At 45.4% G+C, this 19510-nt stretch overlaps 1 protein-coding gene across 1 annotated transcript in view; it reads right to left on the bottom strand.

Moving 5' to 3' along the window:
• Positions 1-19510, bottom strand: part of TOP2B (DNA topoisomerase II beta) — a 777593-nt gene that overhangs the window by 80975 nt on the left and 677108 nt on the right. Inside the window, 1 exon segment of the mRNA XM_029589448.1 lies at positions 11617-11755. Within this exon segment, the coding sequence (XP_029445308.1) occupies positions 11617-11755 (139 nt within the window).

Genomic DNA, 19510 nt, shown 5'->3' with positions numbered 1-19510 from the left:
GCTTTCTCGGTTCGCGGTCCGGGCCGCCCTCGACGTCCCTCACTGAAGGGCTGGCTTCCCCATCGGGAAGGCAGCCGGAGCAATGCCCTCCCTGGAGAGGAAACGCAGGCCGCTGAACGCGAGGAGGGGGGAGGGGCGGCGAGCGCGGCAAAGTCCCCTCACGCTGCAGCCTCTGCTCTGTAACCGGAGACCCCCTGCCAACCCGGAGAGCCACAGAGGAATCTCCCCTCCCGGCAGCTGGCGGCCCCCGGGTCGGATCGATGGGGGGAGAGACTGGAACCACCAGCGTGCACCCCGACGGTCAAAACGTTGACTTAACAGTGAAGAAACGCTGACTGAGGTAAGCCTGAAAAGTAAAACACTTACCCCAGCACAAATAAAGCCGAAGGAGGATGAGAGAAAATGGAACAGAGGAGAGAAGGCAGGCCTGTCAGCAAGCCCCGGTGGAGGGGAAACACTCAATCCCTCCCGGCCAATAGCTCTCCTAATTAAGCTCCTCTAGTAATTAATTTAATTTAACTTTCTTTTTTTTTTATACTTGATCCCTCAAAAATTAGAAGCAGCCTAGAAAACTAAGCTACAATAGTGGGGAACCCTGGTTCCCCTGCTCGCATCTACTGGAGTCAGAAAGATACTGAAGATAGAGACCAGGGTGGTGAGGTAATATAGGACCTCCCCTAGAAGTCTTCTGTTCTGACTCCATCTGCTGGACGGGGGACATAACCCACAGTCTGGACTGATCCTGGTACGTACAGGGAAAAGCGTGTTAACAGGGGTTGTACCGATATGAAGACATCCCCGACACCTTTATGGAAGGCGGCCACCCCACTGACATGCACCCTGACAGAGGAAGTTTTCAGACCTAATTCTGACAGGTGCCAGAGATAGTCACGAAACTTCGCTGTGGAACAAGTGAAGGGGTCGATAGACAGGGAAGAACACCATACTGTAAACCTGTTCCATTTATAGCGATAAGACTTTCTTGAGGAAGGCTTTCGAGAAGCTACCAGGACTCTGGAAACCGGCTCCGAAAGGTTAAGAAGTTGAAGAATTAAACTTTCAACATCCAGGCAGTCAGAGATAGGACCTGGAGGTTGGGGTGACATAGGCATCCGTCGTTCAGAGTGATCAGAAGCGGATCCTTCCCCAGAGTAATGTGCCGGCGAATTGATAGGTCCTGAAGTATTGGGAACCACACCTGGCGTGGCCAGTGAGGGGCTATCAGAATCATCAATCCCCTGTCCTTGAGCAACTTCACGAGAGTCTTCAAAATGAGTGGAAGTGAAGGGTAAGCATAAAGGAGACCGCTGGTCCAGGAGAGGGAGAAAGCGACTCTTGGCTGCAAGTGTTGGCTGCGAGTGAGAGAGCAGAAGTTCTTTACTTTGCGGTTGTGGATTGATGCAAAGAGTTCTATGTGAGGGTAACCCCAACGTTGGAATATTGAGTCCGCTACTGTGGGGTTGAGGGAACACTCATGCGATTGAAAAGTGCAACTCAGCTTGTCTGCCAACACATTGTCCACTCCCGGCAAGTAGGTGGCACTGAGGCACATTGAGTGGGAAAGGGCCTCCACCCATATAGGTGCAGCTTCCTGACACAGGAGGTAGGAGCCTGTTCCCCCTTGCTTGTTGATGTATCACATGGCCACCTGGTTGTCGGTTTGAATCAGGATGACCTTGTTGGTGAGGTAATCCCGAAAAACCCTAGAGCATATCTGATTGCCCGAAGCTCTAGGAAATTTATCTGGTGTTTGGCTTCCTCTGGAGACCAGATGCCCTGAGTTTGCAGGTGTGCAACATGTGCACCCCAGCTGAGGTTGGAGGTATCTGTTGTCAAGGTAATTTGAGATTCTGCAATCTGAAATGGGAGGCCTTGAAGGAGATTGGATTGGTTTATCCACCAAGCCAGTGAGGACCGGAGCTAGTTGGTGATGTGGACAATGGTGAACATTGGCTGAGAAGATTGAATCCACTGCGATTTTAGAGTCCAATGCATTACTCTCATGGCAAGGCGGGCCATCGGAGTGACATGCACCGAGGAGGCCATTTGACCCAGTAAGATCAGAAAGTGACGTGCAGTTGAGTGTTGTCGAGACTGCAGTTGGTGGGCCAGAGAAGCGAGAGTGAGAGCCCAATCCTGGGGTAGGAAGGCTTTCACTTTTAAAGTGACCAAGTCGGCCCTTATGAACAGGGTTTGAGATGGAACTAGCCTGGATTTCGGATAGTTTATGAGGAACCCTAGGGAGATCAGGGTGTGCAAAGTGAGACGTAGGGACATCAGCACAGTTTGATGAGTGAGAGCCCTGATCAACCAATCGTCGAGATAGGGGAAGACATGGACACCTTGAGTCCTGAGATAGGCTGCTACCACGATGAGACACTTGGTGAAGACTCATGGAGCAGATGCTAGGGCGAATGGCAACACTCGATACTGGAAGTGCTTTGGGCCTATTAGGAACCGCAGGAATCTGCAATGTGACAGAGTGATTAAGATGTGCGTGTATGCGTCCTGAAGGTCTAGAGAGCAGAGCCAGTCTTCCCTTTGCAGAAGGGGAAGTAGAGAGCCCAAGGTCACCATCTTAAACTTCTCTCTTTGTAGGTATTTGTTTAAGGCGCGAAGGTCCAGTATTGGGCGAACGCCCCCTGACTTTTTTGGGAACGATGAGGAAGTTGAGGTGGTAACCTTGAGTCACTACAGCTAGTACCCACTGATCTATCGTGATTGTGTGCCACATGCTGGTGAAATGGTACAATCAACCTCCTACGGGTATGGAAGGGAGAGGAGGCAGGGCACTGCTCTCCAGGAAGGAGTCAAAATCCAGATGCTGGGCCCGGCTGAGGGGCTGGCTGTGTCTTTTGGGACCAAGGTTGTCTGGATTGGCCTTTTTGGTAGGGCCTGGAGGGACGACCTCTGGAAGCCGGAGGGTAATATCTCCTTGGTTTGTACGCAGGCCTCTTGGAGTATCTTCTGAGAGATCTCTTGGAAGAGGAAGAGTAACAGAAGGTACTAAAGAAAGTTGGCGGAGAGTCTCACGGTGGTCCTTGAGCTGCGTCACTGTTTCTTGAATCTTTTCTCCGAAAAGATTATCCCCAGCACAGGGTAAGTCAGCTAAACTATCCTGTACTTCCGGTCTGAGGTCTGAAGACTTGAGCCAGGCCCAACTTCTTGCACTTATTCCTGCTGCAGAGACTCTAGAGGCAGTGTCAAAGATGTTGTATGCAGCACGGACCTCATATTTGCCAGCATCTAGACCTTTTTGAGCAAGGGTATGAAGCTGGTCCTGAAACTGTTCCGGTAGAGATTCAGCAAAGTCTTGAATCTTTATGAACAGGTTCCTATTGGACTGTGTCATGTACAATTGGTAGGATGCAATGCGAGAAATTAGCATTGAACCATGAAAAACACGTCTGCCCAATGCGTTCAGGGACTTGTGTTCTTTTCCTGGAAGTATAGAGGAGTGAGGTTTGGACCGTCTTGCTCTTTGCTGATTCCACAACCACTGAGTGATGATCTAGCTGAGATCATTGAAAACCAGGAGCAGACAGAACTAAGTAAGTATCATCTGTCTTGCGATTGACAGGTGGTACAGAACCTGGATGCTCCGAATTTCTTTTCAATAGATCGATAAGGATCTCATGTACTGGAATAGACATGATTTAGGCGCATCAATGAATTCGAGTACTTCCAGCATCTTGTGCCTGGAGTCCTCTTCTGACTGAAGTTGAAAAGGAATTGTTTCAGACATCTCCTTTATAAAATTAATGAAAGACAAGTCCTCTGGAGGAGAACGTCTTCTTTCATCAGGAGGAGAGGGCTGTGAAGGTAGATCATCAGTGTCCTGAGACGTGACATCAGTCCAGGGATCATAAGGCTCGTCACCAGCTACCATGGGATCATCAGATGGGAGAAACGGTGCTAATCCTGAAGGTCCAGGCCTAGGCACCGAAGGCATCGATGGTATCGGAGATGGCACCAAAGGCATCGATGGAGGCATCTATGAAATTGGTGACATCGATGGACGCGTCGGTGGCAGCACTCCAGAAGGCAGAATGGAGATCGGTGTTTCTTCTTCATCTGACGATAAGGGTATCTCTGTGGAAGGAATTGGGGCCACCAGTTCCCTTGGATTCACCGGTGGAAAAGCACCAATTAAAGCGTCCATTCTGGCCAGCAGTGGTGCAAAAACCATTGGTATCGGGTTGGTGACCGGCTCAGGAACCGGCACTGGTATCGATGAAGGTTTGAACCCCTGGAGTGCTTTCCCGATGGCCTCTTGGATCATCCTATCCAATTCCTCGCGGAAACCTGGCGTGGAGCCCCGGTTCCGGAGGAGGCAGCACTGGCGTAGCCGGAGGTCCACCGGTGACAGTGGAGTCGCGGGTCCCGGCACCTGTCCAGGTGGGGAATGCCTCAGTGACCGAGACACAGAAGAGGATGGGGCCTTTTGTGGACGGGATTTTCTTTGTCGGTGGCTCAGCCGACGTCAATGCCAAGGGCTTGCCTGTATCAGTGGCCTGAACTTTTCGATGGCGGAGTCGACGTTTTTCATGATGCTCTCCCTGGTCCGTCTCCCGTGGAGAGACAGAAGGAATCTACAACCATGGAGTCGTCGAAGCTGGTCGGGCAGCAGCGATTTCACGGTGCTGGCGAGAAGTAGATGGTACTGGTTCGGACGACATCGAAGCTAACAATGGAGTCAGGGTTTTAGACCGAAAGAGAAGTTCCATCTTCTCGAGCCGAGCCTTGCGACCTTTTGGTGTCATTAGGGCACATTTGGTGCAAGTAAGGACATCATGGTCGGACCCCAAACACATCACGCAGACCGTATGAGGGTCAATGATGGACATAGTTCGAGTGCATTCAGGGCACTGACGGAAACCCGACGCCATGGCCTCAACAAAATTTAGCTGTGGCGCGGTCGATGGCCAGTAGGCCGCGAGGGAAAAACCTGACAGGAATTGACCTCAATTAGGTAAAAAACTTACCGTTCAACCGCGGAGTAAAGTTATCAATAGGGGGACCCCTGTGGGGTAAACATTTTTTAATTTTCTTGAAGAAGTTCCGTGAGGAAAATTCCTGTCAGGAATATCTGAAGAGCTCCTTAACCCACGTGGCTACTGCTGTGCGGAAACCCCTGCTGGATGCAGGGTTGGTGCTATGCTGGGCATGCCCAGTAGATGCCAGACAAAGTTCTAGAAACTTTGACAAAAGTTTTCCGTGATTGGGCTCCATCCTGATGATGTCACCCATATATGAGGACTACCATCCTGCTTGTCCTGTGAGAATTAATCAGCCACCAAGACAGGGAGGGGTCAATATTCAAAACTGTCCAGTTAAGTAACTTAGCCAATTAGAACTTATCCGGCTAAGTTGCGATGCATATTCAGTGGCACAGCTATGCCACTGAGTATATGATTATAGCTGAGCGCTTAGCTGGATAAGTCTAACCGGCTAAGTTTAGATCTGCTCTATGGTACATCTACTTTAGCCATACAACTTAAGCAGCTAAGTCCAAATATTGGCAGTTAGCCGCATAAGCTATACAGCTAACTTGCTCTGCCTCAATCCGCCCACAACTTATGCAGCTAACATTTTAGCCCTAAAGGACTTATTTGCTGAGCGACGGCCACTGAACATGGGTGCATATTCAGCAGCCGGCTACTTAGCTGCATACCTGCTTATCTGGCTAAATAGCACTGAATGTGCTTTGAATATTGAACTCTGAGTACTTGAGCGGCTGAGGGATGCGGATACCATCTCAAAGATACTGCATTGCCTGGATGCACTGTGATCTAAAGATCCATTGGGCTCTTCTCTCATATAAAGATGTGCCAAGAGAGTAATATGCACCGTTGATGCTATGAGGCTCAGCAACATCAACATGTCCCATGCTGATGCCTTCTAATACACTTGAATCCTCTTCACTATGGATATCAACAAGATAAACCTCTGCTGTGGGAGGAAGGCTCTTGCCTGATTTGTGTCTAGCAGTGCTCCTATAAACTCCAACTGAGATGACAGCCCCAAGTGGAACTCGGGGAGGTTGATCATGAACCCTAATAATTACAACGCTCGGATGGTTCTGCTGATTCTGTGGCACATGCCTAAATGTGCTCTTGACCAACCCATCATCCAGGTAGGGGAGCACATGCACTCCCAGTTTGCCTAGGTGCATCGCCACCATGGCAAAACATTTTGTGAAACATGTGGAGCAGACACTAGGCCAAAAGACAGCATATGCTATTGGAGGTGGTGATACCCTACTACAAATCTGAGATTTTTCTGTGACATGTAAATATATCTAGGTGGGTGTAAGCATCCTTCAGATCAAGAGAGTTTAGCCAATCACTTTTTTCAAGAAAAGGACTTAAGGTGCCTATGGAAACAGTCTTGAACATGTCCCTCTTCAGAAACTTGTTCAAGGCCCTTAGGTCTAGGATGGGATGACATCTTTCTATTTCCTTTGGGATCAGGAAATACTTGGAGTAAAATACCCACCCTCTTTCCCCTAATGAAGGGGTTCAGACAGTTTCCAAGAGGGAGGAGAACTCCATTTGTAGCAGTTCCTGATGCTGAAATATTCCCCAAGTCCGGCATGGTGTATGGTTTGGAGGGATATCCAATAGGTGTAATCTATGCCTCTTTCTTATTATGCTGATTTCTCAAGTGTCAGAAGTTTAATGGGCCAATGGTTTATATAAAATCTCAGCCTCTCCCCAAATGAACGGTCATCAGACATGGCTACTGAGATTGGGGCTATGCTCCTGATCCAGTCAAAACCCCGCCCCACGTTTTGCCTGGAGTGCTGGAAATGGCTTGGGGGCTATATGTTGCCTAGGGAGGGGACAAGGATCCTGCTCTTGATGGAACTGAGGGGGCAGAGGAAAACAGTTCCTCAGCTGATAGGTGTCATCTCGGTCCCATGATTGGGTACCTCCTGGCTGAGAAGGGTGGTCCTGGAGTGGCCATAGAGAGTTGCTGAAGTTATGTACAGCGTTCTTCAATCTGGGCTCCCGTTTTCCTTAATCTATCTCCAAAGAGATTCTCTCCAGTGCACGGTGCATCAGTGAGCGTTTCTTGGACATCCAGTCTGAAGTCTAAGATGTGAGGCCTGCAGCCAAGTGAGCCTGCAAGTGCCAATCACCAAGGCAGACATGCTCAATATTCCGAAAACCACAAAAGTTGACATGACCATGTATTTTACACACTTCATCTCCTTATTCACCAGTGACTAGAAGTAATCATGCTGCTTCTGAGGAAGTGTGAAGGGGTATATAGAAGAAAACTCTAGAACACCTTAAAGGACTGGATCCAGAGACCTGGCCCAGTCCATCTTAAACTCAATACAGCAGGGAATCCTGGTCCTGGGTGGAGGTCCCTAGGAAAGAAGTATAATTAGCAAGAATCAGTAAGGGAGACAAGGCCCAGGGGAGAGAAGGAAGCCTAGAGAAGATGAGTACTGCTTAACTATAAGTTAATTATTGTCTTTGTTTTGTGAACTGCAAAGGAAAGCAGGGTAGTTTCTGTTCTCATTCTTATTAATAAAGAAATATATAACAGAGTTGCCAGAATCCAGCCTGAGTCTGTTGTCTGGCTACTTCAAGACCACTCATATTGCAGAAAACCACCCAAACAGAAATAAAAGGGGGTACAATTTTTCTTATCTCTTCTTCTGCAGCCTCGCTGCAACCGTGGCCGAACATTTAATCCACAGCAGACTAAGGAGCGTAGCTCCGTCTGGATTTAGAGATTTATATTTAGTGAGTTACAGCTGAACAGGCAGGTTTTTTGGGGGGTTGTATATTATGGGGTTGTTCTGGAACAGGACAGAGCTTCCAAAAAAACCTTGCTACCAGAGCACAGTAAGCTGACATGTAGCGAGTAGTACAGACCCTCTCACTGAAAGACAGCGGTAATTCCAGAGATGGGTTCAAACCCTACTCAAACAGTTTACCCAGCAACAGGGGATGCTGACACAGTTAGTTCAACTAATGCAAACTGCCATAATGCAGCTAAGTCCTTCATCTACTGTTTTGCTTAAGAAAAAGCAGGGAAGACCCAGATATTTCTTTGAAAAATTATGAAAGAACTATCTGCATGATTGGCTGGCCAGAAGCTACCTTGACCACGTACCTGGAAAATGTACTTACTGGAAAAACACCAAGCAGTCTTTCAAGCTGCCAGTCCTGATGGGAGAGGCTATTATTCTGATGTCAAAACTGCCATCCTGGAAAGTGCAGGTTACATTTTGGAAACATATTGGCAACTGTTCCGAAGGAGTCCATATAACCAGGGAAAACTCCACACAGTCTCTTCCATCGGGTGAAAGATGCTGGATGGAAGTGGATACAGCCAGAGGCAAAGGCAGGACTCAAGATGGCCAATCAGGTCTTCCTGAAGCAATTCCTGGACAGGTTGGACCTTAGGTGTGTTAACACCCAGGGTTCACCCTGGAGAAAGTACTGGAAGTGGCGTAAGCCTTCCATCAATTGATCCCAAATTAGTGCAGATGTTGGCAAGAAAACCTGCACAGGCTATCTAGCATGGTAAAGAGTACTGGATCCCAACGACTGTCCCCAGAGCAGGATAGCTCTATCTTCATACCCAGGGCACAGCCACTAGGCTCCTTAGTTTGTTTCAACTATGGAAGGAGAGGGCATTTGGCCAGAGACTGCCAATTCTAAGGAGGAGAGGCCATAGAGGTTAACTTGGTAACTCAGCCAGCACTAGAGGCTAAAGCATACACTGACACAGGAGACTGTTAAAGCAGGATAGTTTGGAAAGTCAGAGAGAAAAGGGAGTCTCTGAGATACCTGTGCCCACTTGAGCAGCAAGGGTCTGGACTTTTTTTTTTTTTCCTTTTCCTCACTTTGTGCTGGGAATAGACATGAGGAAGAGTGTTGCCCCTAATACAAAGAAAAAGAACCCTTTCTAGGAAATGATAAAGTTAAAGTGGAACAACCCCTGGCAGCATGCACCTACTGTAAAGACAGAGAACATACTGACGAGGACTCCTTATGGCTTGAGGATTTAGAATGGGAGCGCAAACTGGTGAAGGGTGAAGGGACAGCACATTCAAATGAAGGAAGGGAACGATGAACCCTTTTTGTAGGAACTGTTGAAATCAAATGAAGCAAGTCCCGCAGGCCTGCTCCCATTGTGGAGCGAAAGAGCACATTAATAAGGATAGTCTCCAACATGAGAATGAAGAATGAGAATGCAAATGGGCAGGTACATTTGTGAAGATACAGAATTATAACTTGGCAGATGGTCCCTGTGGGGGATTTTTATAATCTCAGTTGAATTGGGTGTCTGTCCTGTTCGAGCCTTGATAGATTTAGGATGTGGCAAGACACTCATTAAGAAGTTAACTCAGAGACTTTATGTCAACTTGAGAAGGCGAGATTCACTTGATCAGCAAATAATACCCCACCTGCCAGGTGGAACTGATGACTAAGGCAGCAGAGGCCAGGGCAGAGATGAGAGTGCTTCCCGAGCTCCCCTACCTAGAGGTTCTAAGGCACAATTATCCCCACTTTAAGACTCTGTGGATCCAGATTATTGTGGGGTTAACCAATGGTAAAGAAGATAAAGTAGAGGAACTTACTGAGAATGTGGACAACCCATGAACTCTTAACTGACTCCCCAGGTTGGGTGGAGAAGGGGAAACCCAGACAGGTTAGACAGCCCCAGCATAGGATGGAAAAGGAAAACATGAACATCTGTTTTCTCAGGGGTATACCCTAGTAAGTGTAAGCGTTCAACCTGAGAGTTTGAGCTGAGGGGGAGGGTACATGAAGGGGTATACAGGAGAAAACATCAGAACACTTTAAAGGATCGGCTCCCAGAGATCTGGCCCAGCCTACCTTAAACCAGATACAGCAAGAAATCCTGGTCCTCGGTGGAGGTCCCTAGGAAAGGAGTATAACTTGCTAGGCCTAGGAAGGTAGAGAGGGCACAGGGAAGAGAAGGAAGCCTAGAGAAGGCAAATAATGCTGAACTGTAAGTTAATTACTGTCTTTGTTTTGTGAGCTGAGAAGGAAAGCAGAGCTGTCCCTGGTACTGGACCTCTGCTCCAATAGGGGTGAGTGAACCGGGCTCCCCGGTGTCAACCCCTCGCTGCTAACCTGAAGACGGCTGGGTCCTCGACCCTTAGCAGCGGCCTCAACCAGGGGGGGATGGTCCCCTCAGAACCTTCCACCCCCCTGGGAGGCTCCCACGACGAGGGACAGACTACTTCTAATATAACCTTTTTTTTTTTTTTTAACAACCTAAGAACAAAAACAAAAACAAAAACCGGGCAGGATCCTAACTAACACTGACAAAGTACAAAACTTTTATCCCGTAGGGATCCCAGAGGCTGTGGCTTCTGCGCCTGCACCATCTGCTGGAGTCAGAGTAAGACTGAGAGGCTGTGGGGGGGGGGCACCCTGCTATATATGGCTGAACCCGACAGGTCTTGCTCTGTCTTCATCTACTGGTGCGGAGGCAAAACCCAGGTGTCTGGACTGATCCGGGTACGTACAGGGAATGTGAGATTTTGAGACCGGTGATTATAGAAAGTTAAATGTGGTAACTTGATGTACCTGTTAAATTGCGGGGTTCATTAAGTAAGAACCATTTTCAAACACAAGTGAGAGCAAATAATAAGTTGACTCCACTTTACCATATATGAGGTCTCTACTCACATCATAAAAAATTTTCCATATATATGGTGTTGGATTGGATAAAGTATTAATAAATTACATCATATTAAACAGTTTTCTTATAACATAAGTGGCTGGAACCCTGGCACAAGACACATCTATCATGGGGATCTATGACAGACATGACCTTTTTGCAAAGGGGACGCCTGTTGAAGCTGCTGGCAGACTTTTCCATTCAAGGAATTGAAAGAAAAACCAGAAAAGCGAAATGAAAAACCTCGATGACCGATAAGCAGTCAATTCCACCTCAGTGCACCCAGTACCAGCACACCACGTGAACATCCGGGGGAAAAAAAACCCCCAAAACTTACAGAAATGATTGAAAAACCTACCTAGGGAATGCTAAGAGAGAAAAAGATGACCATGGGATCTCGCAATGACCAATATCTGCCCTGTCAGTATACTGATGGATCCCAAGGAAGCAGGAGAGCAAAGACCCGTGACTGGTGGGCTCCATGGAAAAGAGAAGACTGAAGGGAACCCTACATGGCCACAGGGCAGTATGGCATGCTGCACATGTCCAATGTGGCATGCCAAATTTCTAGAAACTTTGAGATAAATGTTCTGTGCCAGACTCTTTCTGATGAGGCCACCCACTTCTGAGGACTGCCATTCTACTTGTCCTCAGAGAAACAATTAGCCATGTAAATTTGGAAAAGCCACTGCTTATGCTTGGGAGTACACAACAAGGAACTGATTAACTCTTTTGGTATACTGGGTACTTCTGACCCAGACTTGCCACTGTCAGAGGCATGATGCTGGGCACCAGGGACTTTTCGTCTGACCTAACATAGCATATCTTATGTTCAAAAAGCACTGACCCTGGATCTCCAATTTAAAATTATCATTTCTACAAACATGAGGTGTGAGTTTCTGAACTTAAGCTTTTCATGCTTTGAAAGTCACATACCGGGTTCTTTTTTCACCCGCTTGGGTTTTGGAGTTTTCAGCACAGTTGTGTTTTGAGAGTCATCAGCTCCACCATTTGCTGGCATTGTACAAAATTCGTCATCAAATTCCAATTTTATTCCAATAGAATCACTATCAACCTTCAAGTAAAAAAAAGACAAATGTGGTGACAGAATATTACCATATTCCATACTAAATATCACAAACATTATATGTAATACAAGTGAAAAGTTCAAAAAAGCAAGTTTGTTTACCTGTAAACAGGGTTCTCCATAGACAGCAGGATGAATTAACCGTAACACGTGGGTGATGTCATCCAATGGCACTGAACAGACCCATCTCTCTGAGCTCAGTGAAAAGTTTACTGAGCATGTGTGGTGATTCTCACATGTACGCACACTATCTTGTGAGTCCCCCAGTTAATTTCAGAGTTTTAGCGACGTAGTCAACTTTCCAGTAGGACCATAGGGACTAGCCGGTCACCCTGAATATGGAACTGTGTGGAACTCTGAACTAAACTGAATGCATGCCAAGTCACACAACTTGGAAGCCATGTGATACTTCTTGCAGTTTGCAAGTGAAAGTCAAGCTGACCTGAGAACACCACCTATAAGAGCTAGATAAACTGAGCATTCTTACTTAAATGGCTTTTATCACTAGACACTGACTTGACCAAGCTTGTGTGCAATTAAAAGGACCATCCCAATTAACCAGGTGGTTTCCAGCATCTCACCATCCACTTGAAATCTGTGTAAATATGCCAGTTTGGATGAAAACAGCTTTGATAACACCAATCCTATGGGGCCCTGATGAGAGACAGAAGGCTCATCAGTGGGAGAGAGGTTCTGAAAGCCATATTTAAGATTTTAGGTAGAAAGCTGAAATCCAGAATCTCCAGGATGGCATTCTATGAAATGCTTCCTGTTCCACGTGCAAGTCCCCAGAGGCAGGCAGAGCTCCAGAGTTTCAATGCATGGATGAGAGAATGGTGTAGGGAAGAGGGATTCAGTTTTGTAAGGAACTGGGGAAACCTTTGGGGAAGGGGGAGACTTTTCCGAAAGGATGGGTTCCACCTTAACCAGAGTGGAACCAAGCTGTTGGCACTAACCTTTAAAAAGGAGATAGAGCAGCTTTTAAAGTAGAACAAAGGGGAAAGCCAACAGTCACTCAGCAGTGCATGGTTCAGAGAAATGTATCCTTGAAGGATACTAATGAAACAGGAGAGTTAGGGCATCCTGACAGAGAGGTTCCAATAAAAGCAAACGTAGTCCATGTGCCTATATGTAAAAAATCACCTGAGCTAAAGATTTCCAAATTATCCCTAAGAACTAAAAAGCAAGTTGTTAATACAAACAAAAAAACACACTTTGAAACGTCTGTATGCCAATGCCAGAAGTCTAAGAAGTAAGATGGGAGAGTTAGAGTGTACAGCAGTAAATGATGAGATTGACATAATTGGCATCACAGAGACCTGGTGGAAGGAGGATAACCAATGGGACATTGCTATATCAGGGTACAAATTATATTGCAATGATAGGGAGGATCAACTTGGTGGGGGTGTGGCGCTTTATGTCCGGGAGGGTAGAGAGTCCAACAGGATAAAGATCATACAAGAGACTAAATGCTGAGTAGAATCTATATGGGTAGAAATCCCAGGTGGGTTGGGTAAGAGTATAGTGATAGGCGTATACTACCGTTCACCTGGACAAAATGGTCAGACAGATGATGAAATGCTAAGAGAAATCAGGGAAGCTAACCAATTTGGCAGTGCAATAATAATGGGAGATTTCAATTACCAAAAACAAAATAAAAAAATAACAAAGTGGAACTCAAGCAATTTTTTAATAGTAGCTTAAGAAGGTGTCAGCAAGTCTGACGTTGTGTGACTTCTTTTCAAAGACACCAACCGGTCTTTTCAATCATTCACCTTCTTTAAATTTTAATGCTTTCAAAAATATTTTTATAAACTTTTTTTTGCTTTATATTTAAAATAGTCCTCCATTCATGAAAAAACAGACTCTTGAAGAATTTTCCTTTTACATTAAATAGCCCAATATTGACTGGGTGAAGGTAACATCAGGACTTGCTAGAGATATAAAGTTCCTAGATGTCATAAATGACTGCTTCATGGAGCAATTGGTTCAGGAACCAACGAAAGAGGGAGCTATTTTAGATTTAATTCTTAGTGGAACACAGGATTTGGTGAGAGAGGTAACTGTGGTGGAGCTACTTGGCAATAGTGATCATAAAATGATCAAATTTAAACTAATAACTGGAAGGGGACAATAAGTAAACCTACAGTCGGGAGAATTGCTGGACCAGAGGCAGCATGGATTCACCAGGGGAAGATCCTGTCAGACAAATCTGATTGACTTTTTTGACTGGGTAACCAAGGAATTGGATTAAGGAAGAGCACTCGATGTCATCTACTTGGATTTCAGCAAAGCGTTTGATACAGTTCCACATAGGAGACTGGTGAATAAAATGAGAAGCTTAGGAGTGAGTGCCGAGGTGGTGGCCTGGATTGCAAACTGGTTGACGGACAGAAGACAATGTGTGATGGTAAATGGAACTCTCTCTGAAGAGAGAGCGGTTTTAAGTGGTGTACCGCAAGGATTGGTGTTGGGACCGGTCCTGTTCAATATCTTTGTGAGCGACATTGTGGATAGAAGGTAAGGTTTGTCTTTTTGCGGATGACACTAAGTTCTGCAACAGAGTGGACACGCCGGAAGGAGTGGAGAGAATGAGATGGGATTTAAGGAAGCTGGAAGAGTGGTCGAAGATATGGCAGCTGAGATTCAATGCCAAGAAGTGCAGAGTCATGCATATGGGGAGTGGAAATCCGAATGAACTGTATTCGATGGGGGGAGAAAGGCTGATGTGCACGGAGCAGGAGAGAGACCTTGGGGTGATAGTGTCTAATGATCTGAAGTCAGCGAAACAATTTGACAAGGCGATAGATAAAGCCAGAAGAATGCTGGGCTGCATAGAGAGAGGAATATAGAGTAAGAAAAGGGAAGAGATTATCCCCTTGTACAGGTCCTTAGTGAGGCCTCACCTGGCGTACTGTGTTCAGTACTGGAGACCGTATCGCCAAAGAGACAGAGACAAGATGGAGGCGGTCCAGAGAAGGGCAACCAAAAAGGTGGAGGGTCTTCATCAAATGACTTATGAGGAGAGATTGAAGAATCTAAATATGTACACCCTGGAGGAAAGGAGGAGCAGAGGTGATATGATACAGACTTTCAGATACTTGAAAGGTTTTACTGATCCAAAGACGACAAACCTTTTCCGTCGGAAAAAAATCAACAGAACCAGAGGTCACGATTTGAAGCTCCAGGGAGGAAGGCTCAGAACCAATGTCAGGAAGTATTTCTTCACAGAGAGGGTGGTGGATGCCTGGAATGCCCTTCCGGAGGAAGTGGTGAAGACCAGAACTGTGAAGGACTTCAAAGGGGCGTGGGATAAACACCGTGGATCCATAAAGTCTAGAGGACGTGAATGAAGAGTGGGTGGCTTGCGGGAATGATGGCTACTACCTGGAGATAATACCCTTATTCAATAAACATACACATGGTTAATGCGACTCCAACATTGCTCTAAGCTTCAACGGCAAGAGGAAATGTGGAAAAAAGGATTTGCATTTACAAAAAAGCGGGGAGTAGCTTGCTTGTTACGGCGGTTACTACCCCAAACCAAATAAGCCTGATACTTCACTTTCAATGCATATCCAGCATAGCTCTCTGCTTCAACGGCAGGGGAGGGAAGACAGATACTTCACGCATATCCAGCATAGCTCTCTGCTTCAACGGCAGGGGAATGAAGAAAAGTGGATCTATATACAGACAACAACCAACAAGGACTGAATTACATAGTCTGGGTAAACAAATAAGCATTGGTGTAGCTTGCTTATTGTGGCGGTTACTACCCCTAACTAATTAAGCTAGATATTTCACTTAGATGCAGTTCCAACACTGCTCTCTGCATTAATGGTGGGGGTGGAAGGGAAATAGAACCAAAAGGTTACTAAGAGCCAAGAGAAACAGATAAGTATGAGAAGAAAAAAAAAGTGTGAAGCTTGCTGGGCAGACTGGATGGGCCTTTTGGTCTTCTTCTGCCGTCATTTCTATATGTTTCTATGTTATGTTACAGCTCTATCACTAAATTTCCAAAAGGGAAACTTTGATAAAATGAGGAAAATAGAAAAAAACTGAAAGGTGCAGCTGGAAAGGTTAAAAGTGTTCAACAGGCATGGACATTGTTTAAAAATACAATCCTAGATGCGCAGTCCAGTTGTATTCCATGCATTAAGAAATGTGGAAGGAAGGCAAAACGATTACCGGCATGGTTAAAAGTGAGGTGAAAGAGGCTATTTTAGCCAAAAAAATATCCTTCAAAAATTGGAAGAAGGATCCATCTGAAGAAAATAAGATAAAGCATAAGCATTGTCAAGCTAAGTGTAAAACATTGATAAGACAGGCGAAGAAAGAATTTGAAATAAATTTGGTCGTAGAGGCAAAAACTCATAATAAAAACTTTTTAAAATATATCCGAAGCAAGAAACCTGTGAGGGAGTCTGTTGGACCGTTAGATGACTGAGGGGTTAAAGGGGCTCTTAGGGAAGATAAGGCCATTGTAGAAAGACTAAATTAATTCTTTGCTTCCATGTTTACTAATGAGGATGTTGGGGGAGATACCATTTCCGGAGATGTTTTCAAGGGTGATGAGTAAGACGAACTGAACCAAATCACTGTGAACCTAGAAGATGTAGTAGGCCAGATTGACAAACTAAAGAGTAGCAAATCACCTGGACCGGATGGTATGCATGCTAGGGTACTGAAGAAACTCAAAAATGAAATTTCTGATCTATTAGTTAAAATGTGTAATCTATCATTAAAATCATCCATTGTACCTGAAGACTGGAGGGTGGCCAATGTAACCCCAATATTTAAAAAGGGCTCCAGGGGCAATCTGGGAAACTATAGACCAGTGAGCCTGACTTCAGTGCTGGGAAAAATAGTGGAAACTATTCTAAAGATCAAAATCATAGAGCATATAGAAAGACATGGTTTAATGGGACACAGTCAACATGGATTTACTCAAGGGAAATCTTGCCTAACAAATCTGCTTCATTTTTTTGAAGTGGTTCACTTGGCCAAAATTATCATCATTGCATGATTCTTATTCTAAATATTAATGCTTCATATAAATGTGCGATTGCTGGACCATATAGCAGCTTTACAAATTTCTTTTAATGATGCTTGGTTTAAATGAGCTACTGAAGAAACAGTTTCTCTTAATTGATGTGCCAAGATATTTTATGGACAAGGGACCTTTGCTTTACATAGCAAAAGGAAATATCCTGAGAAAGCCATGAAGATAAAGACTACTTTTAAACTGAGTCTCCTTTATAAGAAACATGTAATTATATTGACTTTCTGAAGGATTTCATTCTGTTTAAATAAAAAAGTAAAGCTTTTCTACAATCTAATGTATGATGATTCTGTTCCGCTGAAGATGAAGTGGTCTAAGAAAGAACAGAGGAATATTAATGGCTTTATTTAAATGAAACTGAGAAACTATTTTTGGTAGAAATTTTGGATGACTTCTAAGAATAACTGTTTGGGAAGATCTGTGAATACGGTTGGTAGGTTACTAGTAGTTTGCTTCAAAACTGTAGTGTATGCCTATGGCCAATATGGCCTTGGCCATAGGCGCTACTGTTCTAGGGGTGCTGTGACACTGGCCCCCCTACATGCAGCTCTTATCCAAACTGAAGGCTGGCAATGCAGGATAAGCATGACCCCAGTTCTGCCCACTTGAGGTTTTCTCTCTCTTCCCACTACTCCATAATGCTTTACTCTCCTCTTCCCCTCATCCTCCTTCCCCTTGGCTGGCCAACCAGGAGGAGGAATTATGAAAATTGTCTCTATCCCTACACAGCACTCTCTTCTAGCACTGCTCACAGATTCAAACCTCTGGGGCCAGCACTTCTGTTGCTGATCTCATGAGGCCAGCAGCAGAAGTGCTGACCCTAGAGGTCTGAACTTGCTCGTGGAACATACAGATATACAAGGAAGTACTATGCAGCTGTGAAACAGATCCCCACCGAGCGCCAGCATTAGGACTGGTAACCAAAGCAACTGCCCAACCTGTCCAGAAGAGCACAGAATAGTGGCCACTTGCCAACGGATATCTTTTAGCTGAGCAAACAGCCATATAAAGTAAGGTGAAAGGCTGGACAGACTTGAAAATAGGCTGGGCTGGAGTGAGTGGGGGGAGAGAAAGAACAGAAGTTCTAAGAATTGGGGTGAAGGGGGGGAATAGACAAGAGGAAAAGGTCCAGGAAGGTGGGGGAATGCAGAGGACAAGATCTGGATGGAGAGGAGGGCAAGTTAGAGGAGAGGATCCAGGAAATGGCCGATGACGGGGAGGGGAAAGAAGAGGAGAGGATAAGGGGCTGGGGGGAGGGAGATTGAGTAAGAGGGACAGAAGTAAAGAACAGTCCATGGGGAAAATGAGGTGATCTGTGATTAGGGATCCTCTCTCAAGTTTCAGCCATGGGTCCCATGATGTTTGCTCAGTTAAGCAGCTGAAGGAGAGGTGGGGACAGATGCTAAGGAAGGGGAGAATGCTTTTATTCAACCTTGGTGGGGGAAAGAGGAGAAGGGGAAGAATGCTGTGGTTCAGCCCAAGGAGGGTTTTAGTGGGAAGGGGAAACTGCTGGGATTTGTCCAGATGTGGGTAGGGTGTGAAGGAGGAAATGCTGGAGTGCATCTAGCGATTGGGGAGGAGATGGTTGGGCCCATCCTGGGGAGCATGGAGTAGTACAGGAAAGCGCTGGAATCTAGCCTGGGGAGGAGGTTGGGAAGGTGACAAATGCTGAGGTTCATACTGGGGATGGGAATAAAAAGGGAGAGAGTGCTTGCATCTTACCTTCACTTAGCCACAAGAGTTTCAAGGTGACCAGACCTCAAACGTTATCAGTCCAATTTTTGTCAGCATGTTTCTATTTCAAGTCTGTAGTCACTTATTCTGTAGTTGGTGAGAGTCTGTTTGTGCGTGACCAATGTGAGGTATTCTTTTTTTTTTTTAATTAAAGATTTTTATTGCTGTAGATACAATCCAATAGCAGGAAAATACATTGCACACCACCAAAAGCCAAAGGTAATACATAGACACAAAGTACAATAAAATGAGCATAGTGTCCTACAGCAAATACAATTTTAGAAACTTTAGAACCTTCCCACCCCCCTCCCCCCCCCCTCAACATGTCTTGTCCAGGATAAAGGAAGAATCCAAGCTAGCATAACTTGTCAAAGTTCAAGGTCGATGCAGGTATGAAAAACAAAAAGATCAAAAAGTTCAACAAAGAATAGCAATCCTCTCAACTAGGTGTGAAAATCAATGGTCGCCAGGTAATGTAGGCATCCCAAACCCGATGGAACTTGGCAAGACGGTGGTATTTCAGAGCTGTAAGGCGATATAAAAGACACGTCCCGTCTAGACGTTTTAATAATTCCTCCGATGTAGGTGACTGAGGTCTCTTCCAATGATAAGCTCAATGTGAGGTATTCTATTAGTGATCTGTTGAAGTCTGGTTCATTCTGTTTCCCAGTAGGAGGTGTATTGGTGTTCTAGAGCCTACAGTAATATTTGCAGTGTTGCCTTTTCATAGATAGAACTGTTGTGTGAATCCTGGGGATTAGTGCTGTTATGATATAGCAGGTTTGCCACAAACAATCTGAGTATATTTTTGGCAGGATTTTGTGCACATCACAATGCGCCTAATAGTTGAAGGAATTTGCTGATATCTAGAACCTAATTAAATTTGCTGAGATCTAGAACCTAATTAAATTTAATTAAAAAAATCACACATTCTCTTAATTCAATAG

Source organism: Rhinatrema bivittatum, chromosome 2 (assembly GCF_901001135.1).
Source record: "Rhinatrema bivittatum chromosome 2, aRhiBiv1.1, whole genome shotgun sequence".
NCBI lineage: Eukaryota > Metazoa > Chordata > Amphibia > Gymnophiona > Rhinatrematidae > Rhinatrema > Rhinatrema bivittatum.
This window is presented reverse-complemented; position numbering and strand designations above follow the sequence as displayed.